Source organism: Serinus canaria, chromosome 2 (genome assembly GCF_022539315.1).
Source record: "Serinus canaria isolate serCan28SL12 chromosome 2, serCan2020, whole genome shotgun sequence".
Taxonomy (NCBI): Eukaryota; Metazoa; Chordata; class Aves; order Passeriformes; family Fringillidae; genus Serinus; species Serinus canaria.
In genome coordinates, this window is record NC_066315.1 from 129,682,268 (window position 1) to 129,700,066 (window position 17,799).

The 17,799-nt window shown below is 43.8% G+C and overlaps 1 protein-coding gene across 1 annotated transcript in view; it reads right to left on the reverse strand.

Annotated features, from left to right (window-relative positions):
* Positions 1-5,431: 5,431 nt before the first annotated feature.
* The window catches only part of NIPAL2 (NIPA like domain containing 2), a 51,823-nt gene continuing 39,455 nt past the window's right edge, over positions 5,432-17,799 (reverse strand). Inside the window, 5 exon segments of the mRNA XM_009090509.4 lie at positions 5,432-7,416; positions 7,729-7,823; positions 9,130-9,193; positions 10,976-11,064; positions 13,409-13,544. Coding sequence (XP_009088757.3) covers positions 7,322-7,416; positions 7,729-7,823; positions 9,130-9,193; positions 10,976-11,064; positions 13,409-13,544 — 479 coding nt within the window. The 3' untranslated portion in view covers positions 5,432-7,321.

Sequence of the window (17,799 nt, forward strand, 5' to 3'; positions counted from 1 at the left end):
TACAAAGAAAAACCACCCCAAACTCCTCAGAGCACTGGATCCAAGTTATTCACTGTGCAAAGCTGCCAGCAAAATAGCTGAGTCTGTTCTGTGGCTTAACATTGCACCTTGGGCTGTAAAAGCACCACACTATTCCCTCCACTGCAGAGGTATTTCAAATCCAATATCCCCCAGAGGGCTGGGGGATGCTCATTCCTTGTTCAGAGAGAGGCAGGACCTGAAGCACAGGGTTCACCCAGGAGCTGGGCTCTGTGGGGTGCCTTGGGAACCTCAGCGTGGGGAGATCCACAGCCTGGGTAAATAAATGGCTGATCACCCAAATGATGATCCAAAGATGCCAGGGCTGGAAGGCACATCCCACTGCTCTGTGGGGTTTGGATGTCCCAGTCAGCATTGCCAGGTGTTTGTGTCCTCTTGGAGGGAAGATGCCCAGAGTGCTGCTTTCAGAACACAGGCTCACTGTGAGGCTGTGAGCAGTGAGGGACAGAGAGAGCAGAAACCTTTTTGTCATATATTAGCATCTGTCAAATACCAGCATCCTTGAGAAGAGACCAACTGACCCGGGCAGGGTCCCCCCACATCCAGGCACTCCTCCCAGTGTGGTATTTACTTACCACACCTCAAACAGTCACTGAATTAGTCACCTTCCTCCCAAATCTCTCAAATCTCTCAGTGGCTGAAGAAAGGGCAGCTCTGTGATGTTGCTTGTTACCACTGCCAGGTACCACCAGACCTGTGTCACCCTGGGCCAGAGCCTTTCAAAGTCTCCTGCTGTGCTGGACTTCCTGGAGACCCCTGGGCACCTTTGGACCACCACCAAACTCAGCAATGAGTCAGAAATCAAATCACTGAAAAGAAGTGAGGCTGCTGCATCTCTGGGTGTGCAAAACAGCCAACAATAAATTGCAGTGTCAAAACAAAGCATAGGCACCTCCCTGGAGAGGTGGCAGGGCTGCAGCTGTGGGAAATGGGGAGGCCAGGCATCCAACCATGGCACGCTGGGGTCTCATCCTGCTCTGTGCTACTTCTTCAGTGCTGCTATGATCTGATTTTTACTTTGTGTTTGGCCAAATGCAGACACTGGAAAAATGGAGAGAAAGCAGAAAACAACCACAGAAAACAATTTGAGGGCTGACAGAAATATCTGCTGGTGAGAGACTTAGAAGGTTTGTCTCTAGCTTAGTGAAAAATCCATCATACTGTATTTTGCTAGAGGGACTTACCAAGTGCTTTAAACCACTGGCAAAAGGCAAATAGCTGCAAGCTAAACAAGTTAAAATAGACATAAGGCAGAGTTTAAAAGCAAACAATGACTCATTGCTAGTAAAAATTACTAATGGCATTGGTGGTTCCTCTGCTTTGACTAGTAGGAGAGGATGGGCTGTTTTCTTCTGTAGATAGGTCAAAGGGTTCACACAAGGGCTTGGAGGAGGTTGCCTGACTTGAACTGTAAAGGAGGCCAGGCCAGATGACATAAAGATGCCTTCTTATACCAAGAACCTTCGTTGTGCACAGTGCTGAATCAAGTCCTGCCCTGCACCCAGACTCCCAGCAGCACTGTCGGGACGCGCTGTTAGGTCCCTGTTAGATATTGTCAGCAAAAATGAACACATGGGTAACAGCCATGCTTAGTCACAGTAAATTATATTCCTCAGCTCTTTTGCCTTGTAAAGCACAGAGCAGCAGTTCTTGAAAATTCAATAGAAGGTCCAGTAGTGTGTTGTTGTGTTCTATTGCTGTACAATGTGTACCAGCCATGACCTTCAGTGACAGGTAAGAGCTGCTTAATTGGCAGCCTCTGTGCCATGCAAGCATTCTCTCCTGACTCTTGACTGAGGGCATTGGAGAGCATTAGACAGCCTAAAGCTCTGTACCTGGTACTCATGCAACTGAAACTCAAGAAAAACTTTAATTTTTTTTTTTTTTCAAATGGGGAGAAAACTCCTGATCTTGTGCTCATGTTGCTCTGGATTTATGCCCACAAGCTATCAAATGGAAGACAAATGACAGTGCTGTTATTTCAAGCAGTTTAATGATTCTGGCAAAAGACCTGGCAGCAGACTCCAAAGATTTCATCTAGGCAAGGCAATGCCTATTCCAAGAGTGGAAATCTTCAACTGGAGAGCTGGCAAGTGCATGTTTGTGCTGGAGGCTTAAATCAATCATTTCTATTTTTCCCAGAGTGATTTAGCAAAGTACAGAAATTGGCTCCTTCATCAATGGCCACAGGCCACTTTTAATGTTTAAGGTATTAGTGCTATGGACTAGAGTGATCTATTGACTTCATGTAAAGCAGTCAATGTTAGCACCACCTGTTTAATCATTCCTTTACAGTAGCTGTAGTTTAAAAACTGTCAACAAGTGCCTTGTTGACACTGTCAAAAAGGAGCCCAGGAGACCAGTGTACATTACTGGTCCCCTGGAGTAATTGCTCTGTGTTCATGCAAAACTTTCCTGCCACCACAATACATTTCTGAGTCTGCTGCCCAACAGCATCCCTCTCATTGCTGCCTTGGGAACTGACAGATTCCCCTGGGACTGATGCCTGAGTCCATTAGCAAGCAAAATACTGATGGAGATTTGTACTGAGCAATGCACTGTGCAATGCACTTTGAAAGTCTTGGACAAGCTTTAGGGGCCTAACTGTGAAACTGGGATTTAGATTAAATAAAAAACCTACTCAGCAGCCACCTAATCCTTTACTTAGGCCTGGGGATTCCTGAGATTCTGTGGAGACCAAAACTGTCCATGCTTACTCTGTGGTAAGCAAAAAGTAAAGGGAATGTAATCCAAGGTTGCAGGTTTACACAACTTCCTTGTTGGGCACTCTCTATAAACACTTCCCAGGTGATGGGAATATTCTGGCAGTACTGTATCTTCTTATCAGAGCAATCCTGTGTTGTACAGACATCACACAGTCCAATTTCCCTCAAGGGAAGACCCAGCATGGGCTCTGCATGAGAGACAGTACATGCCCAAGAGGCATTGATTTGGTGCTCAAGGCATCCCATTTAGCATGTCTCAAAAATATGTTTATGTGCAGCCTCAGACTGGCTACATGTGCTCTGAACAGGTTTAGCACATGGCAAGAGGACAAGGATCCTTCCTACATGGTCAGGAGTGCTTAATATGCAGTGATGTATTTGCCAGTGCTGCCTCCTTTTAGGTTACAACTAAATGGTCACATCAGCCAGGTGCTTGGGAGGTGCCTCTCCAAATTTCCCACCTTCAGAAGGTTGAAACATCTCCCATCTGCCAAGGGAATTTTGTATTCCCTCCCTGCTTCTCTAGGCAGAGAACAATCATCCTTCACTCCCAAACTGGTGGGAAATAAATAAAAAAGCAAAACCCAAACTAAAACCACAACAAAATTATATGAAATGACTATTTATTCACTGATGTCCCTGACTGTATCCCAGAACCCAAAAACACTGCAAACTCAGGATTTCTCAGACTCCTAAGAATGGAGACCACTAAACATTTCTCTGTATTTTGCTCCTGAAATGGCCTTGGTTTGTAAATCTTCCAGCTTGGCTCTCCAGTAACTATTATGGTCCTTAGCCTCTATCTCCTTTCAGCTAGTTGCTAACACAGTCCAGCTGATTTCTGCAGGAGGAATGAACAAACAAATTTGAACAAGAAAAATGTCAAGCCTCAGAGGACAGTAACAAAAGGGCACATTGTCAGACAGCTCAGTCTAATCATCTGCACCCCAGTGTACTAAAAGGGAGATTTTTCTCTGCAAGCAACCATAGATCCTGCATAAAGAGGCCTGGAAGGAGATATTGCATGGCTGAGAACAGTTTGAGTAAAGAAGACACTTCAGTCCATCCTTCCAGCACTGTTTATACACCTTATTGCAAACAGTCTCTGAAAATAAAAAAATTAGCCCTTTATATAATCCTTTATATCAGACACATAAAGGGCTGGGCTTTTAGCTGACCTCGGGACACTGCTGGCTGCCACAAGCTGCCTACCCTAGCCCCACTTGGGGCCATTCATCACTCCATATACACAAGCCAGTGAGTTTGGCACTTAAAAAAAGTTTCAGGAAGCTCTCAGCTGCTTTTGGGGCATGGTGATAGAAGAAGAGTGATCTTAGCAGAATGCTTGGCATATAGAGAATCTCCTCAGAAGGACAGAAATAATATTATGGTTCCCCCAAAGCAAGAGAGGTCTCACTCCCTCTCCCCCTTTTCACATCTGTCCCATCACATGTTCCAGTCAGTCTGGTTGGGTCAGCCCAGGGAGCCACCCCAGCAAGGAGAAGGATGCAGATGCTTTCCACAGGATGGGTGAGCTGAACTGGCCCCAGGAAGCCACAGGAGCTCACAGCTGGGGAAAAGAGGATGAGCCTTTTGGCAGTGCTGATCCATGCAAGCAGCTTGCCAGGTGCATGAAACCACAGGTTCAAAGCACAGAAACTCAAAGCCTTGTAAAGTTTGTCCTCTTTCCTTTGGTTTTAGGTGACCAGGGCCTTTCCATGCCAAATGTGAGTCTGCCAAAAGCTGGGCTGGAGCGAGCAGCAGGCAATCAGCCTGCCAGGTGAACACCAGGCCCCTCCCAGGGGCAAACAGACAGATCCACTCCAAACTTAGTTTATTGTTTGCCAGCTGAAACTGTTGGTAAATGAATCCTGATATTTTACAGCAAAAATTAAACAGTCTTGCTCTGCTCCAGAGCTCCCATTTCCAGGCCCCTGGCCAGTTAATACTTCATCTCTTGCTGCAGCGTGACCAGCAGTGGAACAAGCACTAAATGAGTCCTGCTGGTCCTGGGCTGTCAAAAATCCCAAGCTGGAGCCTGAGGCACCACGTGAGACATTGCCTGCCCACCACACCTTCTCCTGGTTTGATTTCTGCAGATCCCATGGAGGATCTGTTCAGGAAAATTCAGTCTGCAGGCATGACTTTTGCAGCTTATCTGGCCCACATTTTTGATGTCAGGAAAAGCACTGCAAGAAAATAACTTGTTATTGAGGAGAAGGGCTCCAGAGATGTTTTATTCCAGTGCAAAGGAATAAAATAATGCCTTTTCTTTTAGCAGGCATTTGTCTGTGGTGTTTGCAACCTAAGTATGGCAAGCAGAATCTGAAAATAACATTGGTTAGAAACTGATTCTTGAAACAAGTCATGTCTGTTTCTTGGCAGAGCAGTAATGAGTTCTCATAACCGAGTTTTTCCAATCCTGTAATACATTAATTAGTTGGAATATATTAACATCTCAAAGATCATCTCAAAAACCAATTTTTTAGTCCACAAATTATTTTGAAATACACTAAAGATAAAATAAAACACTTTAATCCTTATAATTTTTTAATAAACCCACAGGAAGAAAAAAACCCCATTGTTCAGGAAGAAATCCAGTAATTTAAAATAAATAACTTTTGCCACAGATTTTTACATTTGATTTATTGCTTTAAAGAGAAAATCCTACACCTGGTAACCTTTATTACCTCCTGCAGCCCTCCTGAGCCATGAAAACAGATTTCAGAAAGATGCCCAAGGCCAATCATTTAAAGAAACAACAACACCAAATCCTTTCACCCATTCGTTTCCCAGGTCACAGAATGAAAACCTGTGGGCCTCTTATTTCCATCTTTAGCACATAGCCTCACTGGAGACTTGGAAAGCAGCTTAAATTTGACTTGCAAAAGAAAGACAGGCATGTCCTTACTCCCTGGAGAAAGCTTGTAAAAGTCATGTGCTTTTTTTATTTTAATCTTTAGAAGCTTGAACTCAAGATGCTGGGCAGGAAAGGAAGGCCAAGCCAAGCAGGTGGTACAAGTCAGGTGCAGACACAGAGTCTTGTCCTGTGTCAGCTGGAAAAGCCCCATATTGAAAAACAGTTTCACAAGTCCCCAAGTGCCATAGTCCCTGGGACACTGCTGCACACAAAATCCTGCAGCTCTGTGTGTGCTTTGCAGCATTTGGAATGAAACTGTCTCATGGATCTTCAGCTGTACCTATCTTAAAATTATATAAACAATTATTTGGGGAAAGAAATAGACCTGAAACAAAGAAAACACAGTCTATGGCCCCTACCCATTCCTGAAGATTAATTCAATCCTAAAACAAGACATGAACATTTTTCAAGAGCACTTTCATTTGTTGATGCAGAAGATGTGATCACAACACCCTTGTGCTGCCTGAGGTGGATCAATGGTACCACACAGGGATGAGTGCATCCATGAGGAATTCCTTGAAGAAGCTTTTTTGATGGGATACTGGGACAGAGAGACACCAAGATGTCCCAAATCTGAACACAAAGCCCCTCTACTGTCATTGTTCCCATCCCTGCTGGCTCTTCAAATCAGTGTGGAGACACAACCATTTCATTAAGGGAAATTTGTACAATTACTGTGACTCGTTGTGGTCCTGTTTTTTACAGCCTTTCCCCATGCAGAATTACCAGTGGTAACAGGAGTGGCCCTACTTTTTTAGAGGTATTTTTCCAAGACATACCAAGAGAGGGACCCTGGCTACCCCACTTCCTCTAAAGAACCATGCATTTTCTTCACTAAAACCTTCTTTTACAGAAAACAGAAGTTTAAACTCAGACCAGACTGAGCTAACAGATCACTGAGCCCAGCCCAGTGCACAGGACTTCTCTGGGAGGGTGTAAAATGTCAGGGATAGAACCCTAATCCTGCCTTGGCTGGGCACCTCAAATGTGTCCCTGTGCCCTGAGCCTGTGTTCATGGCAAACACCATCTTCCCACTGCTCACACAGGTACTGATTTCCTGGAGGATAAGAGAATTAATCTGATGGCAGGAGACAATCAGGATTGTTCTACATCCAATACAAAATTCTTTTTGTAGTTTAGTAGTCACAATTCTATTTGTGTCTACTTCACATATATTTACAGTTTTGGCTCCTGAACAGGAAGGAAAGGGTTTAAAAGGGATCATATATATATAGCAGAATACTTTGAAATCACTAACAAAAATTCTAATTTCTCACATTTGTCTTTAAACATTTGCACAGATCTGAGGGGCTCCAAAGGGGAATTTTTATAATCTTGCTCTGGGCTCATTGCATTTAAAAGCAATTAAAACTCTAAAAATGTCCTCAAGAGGCATTGATACTCTGAGAATATTCAATTTCATTAGTGGTTATTCGGTTTTTGTTAAGGCTTAGTTTATCTTTAGGATACATTTGGTACAATCATAGGATAAATTAATTAGGATTAATTAATACTATGACTCATCAACATGCAGGAGTTCAATGTACACTTGAATATGTTCAATAAAAAGGTGTTACTGTTCCTTGTTCCAGTGTTGTTCCTCCTGTTAATTGGCTTGTAAAGCACTTTCTTCTTTCAGCTTTGCCTTTTCACCAAGCCATCTTCCTTATTCAGTGTGCCATAGCATGAACAGTGAGAATCTGGTTGTATTTTGCCTGTCAGTTTTTGTCCTGAGGAAATGTGGTGAGAGAAGGAAAAAACAACAACTTTGTGAAGAATTTTAATAAAGCAAATTCCCCCCCAATCCATCATTTAAACATTCTTTGCTCCAGTAATCATTGCTTTCATTTGACTGGTTGTAACAATAGCTTGGAAAAACCCTGAAAAATTCTTTGAAAAAATCTGTTGGGAACAGGAATAGAAATTAAGTGAACAGTGTATTTATTAAATATGACTAGAGCATATTTGTGACTCAATTCTCCTAGGCCACCCCATTATCTGATACCTCATTTAAACAGAGACAGAAAAAATGCCCTACTTACCAGGAATATGTCCACAGTCAATAAAAGGAATTTTTAAATGCTCCTCTTTTTGATTTTTTGCAATTATAATCACACCAAGGAAAGACAGGAGACACCTGCAAAATAACAGTGGCACAGTATCATTAGAAACAGTTCATGTATCTGAGATGAGAATTTCTTTCCATGTTTCTTTTTCAAGGACTTCCAAACCCAAGTTACTGAGTTTATAAAGAAACACTTCTTCCTGGCAGCTCTGTAAATTTATTTTGGGCCTCTTTCAGTCTAGTTTTGCCTCCTGAAGCTTTATTATCAGTTCCAAAGACTCCACAGCCAAAATAACACTTCCAGCAATATATACCTAATCAGATGCCTGTGGGTGTGAGACCTCAGCATTTGAATCCCTGAGCAAATCTTCCCAGAGCATCCAAGCTAGAGTTCTAGCATGTGCAATTTCATTACCAGCTCAGCCTGGCTGGGACAGTCGACATCTCTGTTGTTTTTCTTGTTTGATTGTGTGTCTCAGGGGCAGGCTGTAAGCCAGCAGCAGTGAAAAGCTGCTATGGCTGGACACATCTTCTATCTGCTGTGTGTTGGACACACAACCCCTGACTCCTAGCTGCCAAATACATGGTTGCTCATCTCCTTTTTTTGTGTCTTTTCCAGCAGTCAGGCAAGATAGTGGCTGAGTGCACCCACTCCAGCCCAACTGCAGCAGATGAAGATGTCTGTAGCCATCAGCCCCATTTATTTGACAGCACTGTGGGCAAGACACCTCCAGCAGTTCTAGCAGATCTTTTAAACATTTTGTGCCCATTATTATAACTGTCTCCTCCCCCAAAAACTGTTGTGGTGCTGACACCCAGGTTTCTGCTCTCACAACACCTAAGCCATTCTTCAAAAACATATTTAGTGTGTTCTGAATTTTTCTGCAGGCACACTGTGTCTTTCTTGACACAGGCAGATGGGGGAGAGTTATTACAGTACTGCCCTGTAGGCAAGCAGCTCGTATAATTGCCCATGCCTAGGGGCAGAAAAACCAGCCAGACACACCAGTGGAAGGTAACATGGGAGGAGATGTCTCACAGCTGTAAAAGCACCCCCTATAATTTGATATTTGGTGGAGAGCAGTGACTTCTCCTTCCTGCTGAAGGAACAGATGATGCTGGTTTTTCATTCCATCATGAGATTAGTAGTTCACAAGTGTCTCACATTTTTACATATTTGGATTCAAAACCAGGCCTCCAAAGTCCCAAAGCACAGACATCAATCTTTCCTTTAATGTTTTTTTTATCCTACTATAATGGCTATTCCATAATACTTTAATAACAAGGCGGTTTCTTCTTACTGAGAAAAGAAGAGATTGCACAAGGCAATTCTGTTTCAGTACAAACCTCAGTGCAGATTTCAGGCTGATACACTCACCCGAACAGAAACATGAACACGCTCAGTAAAGCTGCACTTTGGAATTCCCGATAAAATATGACCCCTGGAATGTGACAGAAACAAGAATTGCAGATCTTGACTGGCTTCCAAGTGATATGAATTACAGCTGGGAGGGTCAGGAAAAGTGTCATGCTTAAACAGAGCAAAAAACCAAAGAAAAACCCAAATAAGGTATTAATACACATTGTGATGTGTTCACTTTATGTCCTATATTCCATAATCTAGGCTTTCTCAAGATGCTGCATAGGACTGGAGAAGATTTAGTCAATCAGGCTGGAACACGTGCTGGGTTAGTAATTGCACAGATGCACAGATCTTTTGCACTGTCAGCAATAATTCCTGAGCAGGTCAAACTCAAGGTCTTACTCACAAGCAGCAACATACCAATGCAGCTAGGAGGTTCTTCATGGACTTCGTTAAGCTACTCCAGCAGACCATGTGGACATCTTGACTCCAATTGGGAACAGATTTTCAATAACTAACTGTGTCCCTGATGTTTACACCAAGTGAAGGGCTCCAGCAGCCAAGTTTGCCAAATCTTTCTGGCTGAAGGGATCGCTAGCTCTTTCTGGTCGCCCCTCTTCCAGGAATTAGCACCTCTGTAGTGGAGGTGACAGAACCAGATGTGTATCTGGATCTCAGCTGCCCCTATTAACAGCCAAGTGTATTAGCTTTAAACCACTGATGAGCACAGCTTTGCTTGGAAATGCCAGTGGGACCCAGTGCAGCTGAAGTGTGACTGTGTGACTGTGTGACAGGGGAATCATGACACCGGGTACCTTCTGCGAGCACCCCAGCAAGATTCAGCAGAGGTTGCTTTTCTAAGCCCTACACTGGTTTAACTAACCTGGTGCAAATGCATGTGTATCTACTCTCAAAGCTATTAAGCCATTCCTGAATAGGTACTTGATCTTATAAGGAGGCACCGGGCCAAATTCCCCATATGGTCACAGGAACACAACCCCCTTTTGGCACAAGCTCCTTCTCGGTCACAAAGTGTAGGTCTCTTCTAACACAGGTGTTGAGGCAATCTGTGTGTGAAGCTAACTCCCCTTCTCATTAATGGCAGCTCTGCATGAGAAACTCCTGCACAGCAATGACAGGAAAGCCCCCAGCGTGTGTTAAAATGAGTCATAAATGTTCTAACAACATGATCATTTTGGCTCATTGCTGATACAGCATCTTAGTCGTCCTCCCAGCTCATGTTCTTATGCTGCACACCATTTCCAAGATTTGCAGTCCCTCTTTAACAATGCCGAGTTCAAAGTTCTCACCCAGAATAAAATGTTAAATGCTTAAAAAGTTTTTGTAGTCATTTTATTTCCTTCACTTAACCCAGAATTCCACCTTCTGAAATGGAATAGATGCTAACTACTATGAAGCACAGCTGGTTCTCATTTGAGTAGTTTGCCAGGCTGTTAAAATTACTCTACCAGTTCGTGTAGGGAGAGACTGGTGTGCACACGGTAAATGCATTTACTGGATGTCAGTATGAGGCTAGGATAAATGCAGGTACTTCTAGTAAGCCAGCAAGGTACAGTGAATCACACATAAACTATTTTGGAAAGGTTAGAATTTGATTATTTTTATAGAATTATAGAATGATTTGGGTTGGGATGAACCTTAAAGATGATCTAGCTCTAACACTACCATTTATTTTGTTTCAGAAGTTGTGAACTTATTTATTTTTCACCTATAACTTAATAAAAAACTATTTCTGTGAAGACAAATAAGCCTGGTTCAGGTTTCTATTCACAGGATTCCCATTCTTGAAAACCTGATGTTTCAAAAATCTTTCTGCAGAGGAAGAAGGTCAGAAACAAACCTGAAATGATGGCACTGGTGGTGAAGAACACAAAATTAATGGGGACAACCACTGTTGCTTCATACAGATGCATTGCTTGATTCAAGAACCTGAAAGATAAGCATGATTGTATCTCATGCCTACAGGAGGCTCCTTGCACTTTAAGTCAGGTTAAGCCATTTCTTGTCCATTTAACAGTTACCATTTCTTACCACGATAGCAAGCAGCCCTGGACAGCATACACATATTGAATTTACTTTCTGGTTTTGACTCTGCAGAGTACAGATGAATAGGTGAAAGCAAGAAGGTTGGCATGGATTCTTCTGGCCACAGGTTTTCAATTGACATATTTTTGAAGCATTGCTGGAAAAATTTTGTCTGCCACAGATAAGGGAGGAATGCTGGGGTATTATTGCTTATGATCTGCATTGGTTCTTGGAAGCAGTGCTGTCTGCAAGCAGCCAGGGACAAGTTGCTCTAATTCAAACAGGTTGTGTGAGGGTACATTGGCATCATGGACATGAACGTGTGGGTTGTCATAGGAACTGTTTCACTTTGCTGAAGTCCACATTGCTGCTACTGCTCACTCCAGCTTGGCTGAAACACCTATGTGTATGTTCATCCATGCAATCACACCCCAGAAACACTCTGTCCTGCAGGGAAAGTCCAGGAAGGCGGCTGCAAGCTCCTTGGGTTGGAAACTCTCTGCCCTGCTTTTCAGAAAGGCAGCCTGACCTCTCACCAGAACCATGAGCAAGAGAGTGCAGGACCACAGGAGCGTGCATTGCACACAGACCTGCAGGACTGAGACACTGGCCGTGGAGCAGCCTGCACAATCTGCAAAAAGGCAAAGCAATTAACCCGCTTGTACAGAGACCGCAGCTATCAACATTCACCCACAGAGTGAGGAATCATGAGCTGACATGGTGGATGCACCTGTAGATAGTCTGTTATGTGAATGGCCATTTCAGGGAGAAAAATCAGGAGTCTGCAGACTATATTCAAGCCTGTAAAAAGAACCACACTTGAACATTTCACTGGTGCAATATACGCGCACAGTAAAAATCCAAGCTTGGATCTGTTTTAGCCATTAAAATAATTGCGTGGTTATTTTAGCAACTGTTGAACAGTCTCCATGGTGCTTTAAAAATAAAGAAATCCTACATATCCACAGGATAGTCAGGATTTTGAAGTCATTGAAAACACCTCATTATTTTCTCCCATTTGCAACAAACTTGGTCACGGGGACTAAAACAGTGATAGCGAGGCCCGGGGTTGGATCCAGGAGATTGTTGCAGCACAGGCTGTTCTCAGCTAATGAATGACAGTCATATAAAATAAGAGAGAAAACAAATAAAATGAACAATTTAGACTGACAGCACTGCCCCTGTTAGAAAATGCATCCAGAAGAGTAGAGAAAAAGGGATGCTGAGCCCAGGGAACGAAATGGGCACGTTTCACTTCTGCTTTAATTTTGGCCAGCAAAAGAAAGAAAAAAAAATTACAGGATGGAGAGGTTAATTCAGCAGCTTCTTATTTACCAAGCTCTTATTTCCTATTGTAAATGCCCAGAGCTGTTCTCCCAGTGAGGACAAGCTGGATGTAAATCACTTTATAATCTGTTACAGGGGAGTTCCTGAGTCAGCCGAGGAGAGTCAGTGCATAATAATGCATGGACTTTCTGATTCCACATGGGAATGGTATGTTCTGCCATGAAAAAGCTGGGTTGGCTTTTCTACCGGAAAATAATCATGCAAGGAACTGCTCAGGCTCACACTGGAGCAGTCTAGATGAGATGACTGAAGGCTGCTATCAGCACCAGAAGCAGAGGGACAGGCAGAAAGGGAACAGCCTCTGTTCAGCTGCAAGACATATTTTACCATGCTGCCACCCCCAGCAATCTGCAAAGGCAGCATAAACCAATCACTTCACAGACCAGAGGCATGCAGGGGAAACTTGAAAAGTACAGTCAGGCAGGATAGCAAATTGCAACATGCACATTTAACAGAGGTAGGGAGAAAGTTGGGGTAAACTCTCCTCGTCAGTCTGACTAGGGCCATAAAGCTGGGGAGCAGACATGGATAAAGAGGATAATCACGGTCATTTGACTATTCAACAATAAAGATTTCTAAAAGTAACTCCCAAATGACTACATAAGAATAAATTTCACTTAGTGTGTTAAGACTTGTGTCAAAACTAGACAAGTAAATTTGGGAAGACCTTGTTGTAGGTGACAATGAGAGGAGGTGGTGTCCATAACAATCAATTATAAACTAAGAAATAAAATTTAAATAAACAATACAACCAGCAGGAGGCAATTGATGCATCTGTCAAGGCTCTGCCAGAATTTGTTGCCTTAATTTGCAACTTGTATCTGGAATCATTATCAGTACCAAATAATACTGTCAGATAAAACATGTAAGAAGGTTTGTAGGTAAGTAGAATCTTACTTACTTGATTTGGAAAGCACAAGAAGTCGCCATTAAAACACTCATGACAGAGAAAATGGAGTAAGTTAGCTGCATTTTCCCCGTCACAGAAAGTGCTATCATGCTGGCCACAGCCTTAACAGCAATGACAGTCAGTGATGCTGAAAGGGAAGGGAAGAGATTAGCAGGGCAGGACTCAGCTTAGCACTTCAGTGCATCAGACAGGGAGGAGAAGGATCCAGGCCAGAGCCACAGGACTGATCACTTAAAGTAAGACTGAGGAAGGACTTGTGCACCTAAAACAAGTGTATGATTTGATAAATGCTTGCTAAGCTACTGTCTAAGCTCAGTGGCCTTAGATCCAATATGCTTTGTGTTTGGCCTTTGAGTCATTTTAGCACACTGGACTCCCAGTTGAAGTTGGTACAACAGCCTCCACATCTTCCACACATACTTCATTTAGCTCCACATACTTTATTTAGCTAATTTGGAGCCCATGTTACAGTGTTCTGGAGATATCTGAGAGGTCTGGCTGTCTGTTCAAAGAAGTTAGGATGCCTCTTTATAGCAGCCTGCATGTCACTGGTAGCCTCAAATAACTCATCATCCTCAAGATTTCTCTTCTGAAACAGGAGCTGCACAAAGTTGACTTCTGGGATCACATCCCAAAGCACCTAACTCTCCCCATGCATTATACGTATATGAAGAGCAGACAAACAATACAGGGGTCTGCACTTCATTTCAAGAGCCAGGCTCTTGGGACCATTTACTGGATTTATCCCACAGAAAGAGTATTTCAGTAGTGTATTATTGTCAATCCATTCAATCACTATCATTGTATCACCACAAACAAATTTCAGACAGCAGGCAATGGTTTTTATACATGTCACCAGTTCAGAAAGTGCCGCGCTGCTGCGTCAAGTGCACTCTACTCCCCTGAGAGCGGGGGGGAGGCGGCGCCGGCTAGCTGGGAGCACAGCAGCAGCTAGCAGCGGGGGGGCACACCTTAATGCGCCGGGGTGTCAGGCGGCACCTTCGACAGAGCAGCAATATCGAGAGGAGCGGCAAAAGCGGAGAAGCTCAAGAGAAAAGAGGACCTTGACTTGGCTGGTGCAGTCCAGAGATTTTATTGTCTCCAGGGGATCCAGGCGGGAAAAGGCGGAGAGCAACGAATAACAGCAGTATATAAAGGGGGTGGAACATAGGTATTGATACAGTACAATAACCAATGGGGGAAAACTGAGGAGGGGAATTGAATATAACTGACATGGACAAGAACTAATGGTACATGAGTCAGGGAGGGGCTCGGAGCTCTTGCCCAATCACCCTCGGGAAAAGGGGGAAGTTTCTGGAAGGATGGACGGGGTTTCAGGAGATGGACAGGGCTCTGGAGGAGGGGAAAATGTAACAAGTGGGGTGGTTGCTAAGGGAACGGGGGTGGAGACAAGGGCTTGGCAGCCTTCTCAGAACAGGGGGGAACCAACTCAGGGAGAGGGGGAAACCAGGGCTGAACTATCAACATAGGCTTAGGGATACAAAATGGGGAGAACATTATAAGATGGGGAGAACAACACCAACGGGGAAAACAATACAAATGGAAACTGAACCCACACCACAACAAGAAAGGTTTTGCAAGAGAAATCTTTCAGAAAAGGGGCTGAGAGTTTAGCTAAGGGTTACTTTAGATTTCCTTCTGGAGCTCTTGGTTTGTGGAAGCTTACCCAAGAAGTCTGTGATTACTGCAAATGAAATGTAACAAATTCAAAAAAACCCTAAAAAATTCAAGAGTCAAGCTGCAGAGGTGACCTTTGAAGAAAGGTAATTAATTGTCAGGAGCACCATCCCCCAGCTGAGATCCAGTTCCCCCCCCCCCCCCGTGCAGAGCTGAGGAGTGTTGGATTTCAGGGGTCTGATTCATCCTCCTGTAACATTCAGATTGGCAAGGAGACCTGTGCTGTGCAAAAGGTTCAGGCCAAAGGTTGGGAGAAAAGGAGGGGGAAGAAGAATGAATGCAGGTTTGTGGGTTTGATTGCAAGCATTTTTCTTATGGAAAGTCCAAAAGTTCAGAGGGAGTTTAAGAGTTGGATACATCCTGTGATGATCCTGTTCATCACCACGAAATTCACTGTTTTCATGACAACCTTTCCCCCTAGCACTTCACTTTTTTGTCTGTAATGGAAACAGGTGAAGTGCTTTAACAAAGACAGCTGTAAAACTGAGCAGAGATCAAACCCTGGCCTGCAGTGGTGCAAATGCTATAATACAAGGTCAAAAATACACTCAAGCCCCACAAGACATCAACATAAAACTGAGATTTGCGCCCTAACATGAGGAAGTTATTATTTTAAAAGAACACTTACAGGTAAAAATTAGTATTTTGAATCGTCATGCTAAGGGTAAAGATTGTTAATTTTTTTTTCCTGATGAAAGGCCTTAAAATTTTAACAAGACAGAAATTAAAGCACCAGGGAGTTTGGTTGGCTGGTTGGTTTCTAGTCTTTGAGAAGCGAAATTACCTTTTTCATTAAAGTAACTCCAAAACAAGTTTCAAATCCAGGAGTTATTTTCTCTCAGAATGACCTCCCCCCAAAGCTAGTGTGACAAATGATGTCACTTTCCAGCTGTTAGGGCAGAAACCTCTGAAATCCCACTATAATCTGAAATGTTTCCCCCAAACTTTTGATAACTCAGTATTTACATGAGGTAAGATGATTCTCACCAAATGAATCTGCAGAGTTGTACTGAGCAAAACTTCATCAGATTTTGTGACCACCCTTGTATTTTCTTGATGGTGAAATATCTTGCATATACAGTGAAACACAAGGCTGCCTTCTCTGTAAAGAAACCTTTCCACACTTAATTTACACCTGGATGAACACTCCACCAGGACTGTATCACCTTCCATGAGCACTCACCCCTTCAGCAGGCAGGGCCTTGCAAGGCAGTGCCTGTGTCACACAGCTGGGAGCAAAGTAATGGACAATTTTTCAGCCCCTCCATCACTTCACTCTGCAGAAAGGTCAGAGACCAACCAGAGTGCCCCAACTGTAGATTTGTGGGGACTGCCAGGCTCCAGGACAGCTGCAGGAGCCAGAGTCAGATGCAGCTCTGAGTTTGGTGCTCAAGGGAAATGTCAGTATTTCAGAAGGTCCTGTGAACCAGGATTTGCTCGTTTGTGTTGTTTTTAACAGAGCAGAAACAATGACACATTTTTCCTCAGGTTGCATAAGCTCACAAAAACCTCAGCAGCCCCCAGCTGAAAATGCATTTTTGGTTGGTTGCAGCCAGAGCAGGGGACTGCAGGTGGTGCCAGGGCACAGGTTTGCAGCCCTGCTGCCACTCTGCAGCTCCGCGTGTCCCTTGGCCACCGGGGCTGGCAGGACACGGGGCACAGGCAGCAGGACTGGCCAGACCCACTGCCCAGCTCTGCCAGGGCTTGCCTGGGACAGCATCACGGTGGGCCAGCCCACAACTGCAGCAGTGATGTGGAGGAACCCATCTGGAAATCTTCAGGTTTCCAGTTCTGCAGGAGGAGGAGCTGGACCCGGTCCAGGAGTGGCTGGACCTTGGCTCAGGAGTGCACACACACTCCTCACGGCCGTGCTGGAAGCTGCAGAGCAGCTCAGGAGAGCTTTGCCAAAGCTCCAAGGCTCTGTGCTAGGAGCTGGGGGATAGCCACACTCCCATTTCCCTCTTCCAAACAACAGCAATTAGACCTAAGGCTCTGGGGGCTCCTCCATCTCTGCCTCATGCAGAGCAGGGAAATCCTGCAATGCTTCTGCAGAGCTACAGATCCTAATGCTCCTAGGGTTGGGAAACCTACACAGGAAGACTGTCCCCAAAGAGTTGTTCTGAAAGTCTGAGTTTTTCACCTGAGTAAGAAACCACTCAGGGTTTTTACCCTGAAGGAAGAGAGTTGATAAATCTGTGAGGGTTTTTACATTCAGTTAAATCCAATTTTGTACTTGGCAAACTTTAGGGAAATTCTATTTTATCAAAAACCCTCATGGTCATCTCCATTAGAAATGCAAGTCTTTGCAGACTGATACATGCACCCACTGAAATCAGAGAAAAAATAACCTTTGACTTCAATGGCACCTTTCACTTCAAGCAAAAACTTGTGTCCCATGAGGGTGTCACAGAGAAATGACAAGACAAGGACAGTAGAATTTGCCACAAGGGGTGGTGAAAATTTTTGATATAACCCTACAAGCATAGGAGCTTTAGAGATGAGCTCCTCACATTTCTCACAATGGATTGAAGTTTAACTTCATTGAAAGATGCTGATAAAATTATCTCCCGTATTTTCCCTGGCTATTGATTGTGGTGACAATGATAGAAAACAAACTTCAGTGGCCCACTGTGTTCCTGTTCTTTTTCAGGAAAGGTGGTAAAACATGAAATGTTGCATATGCA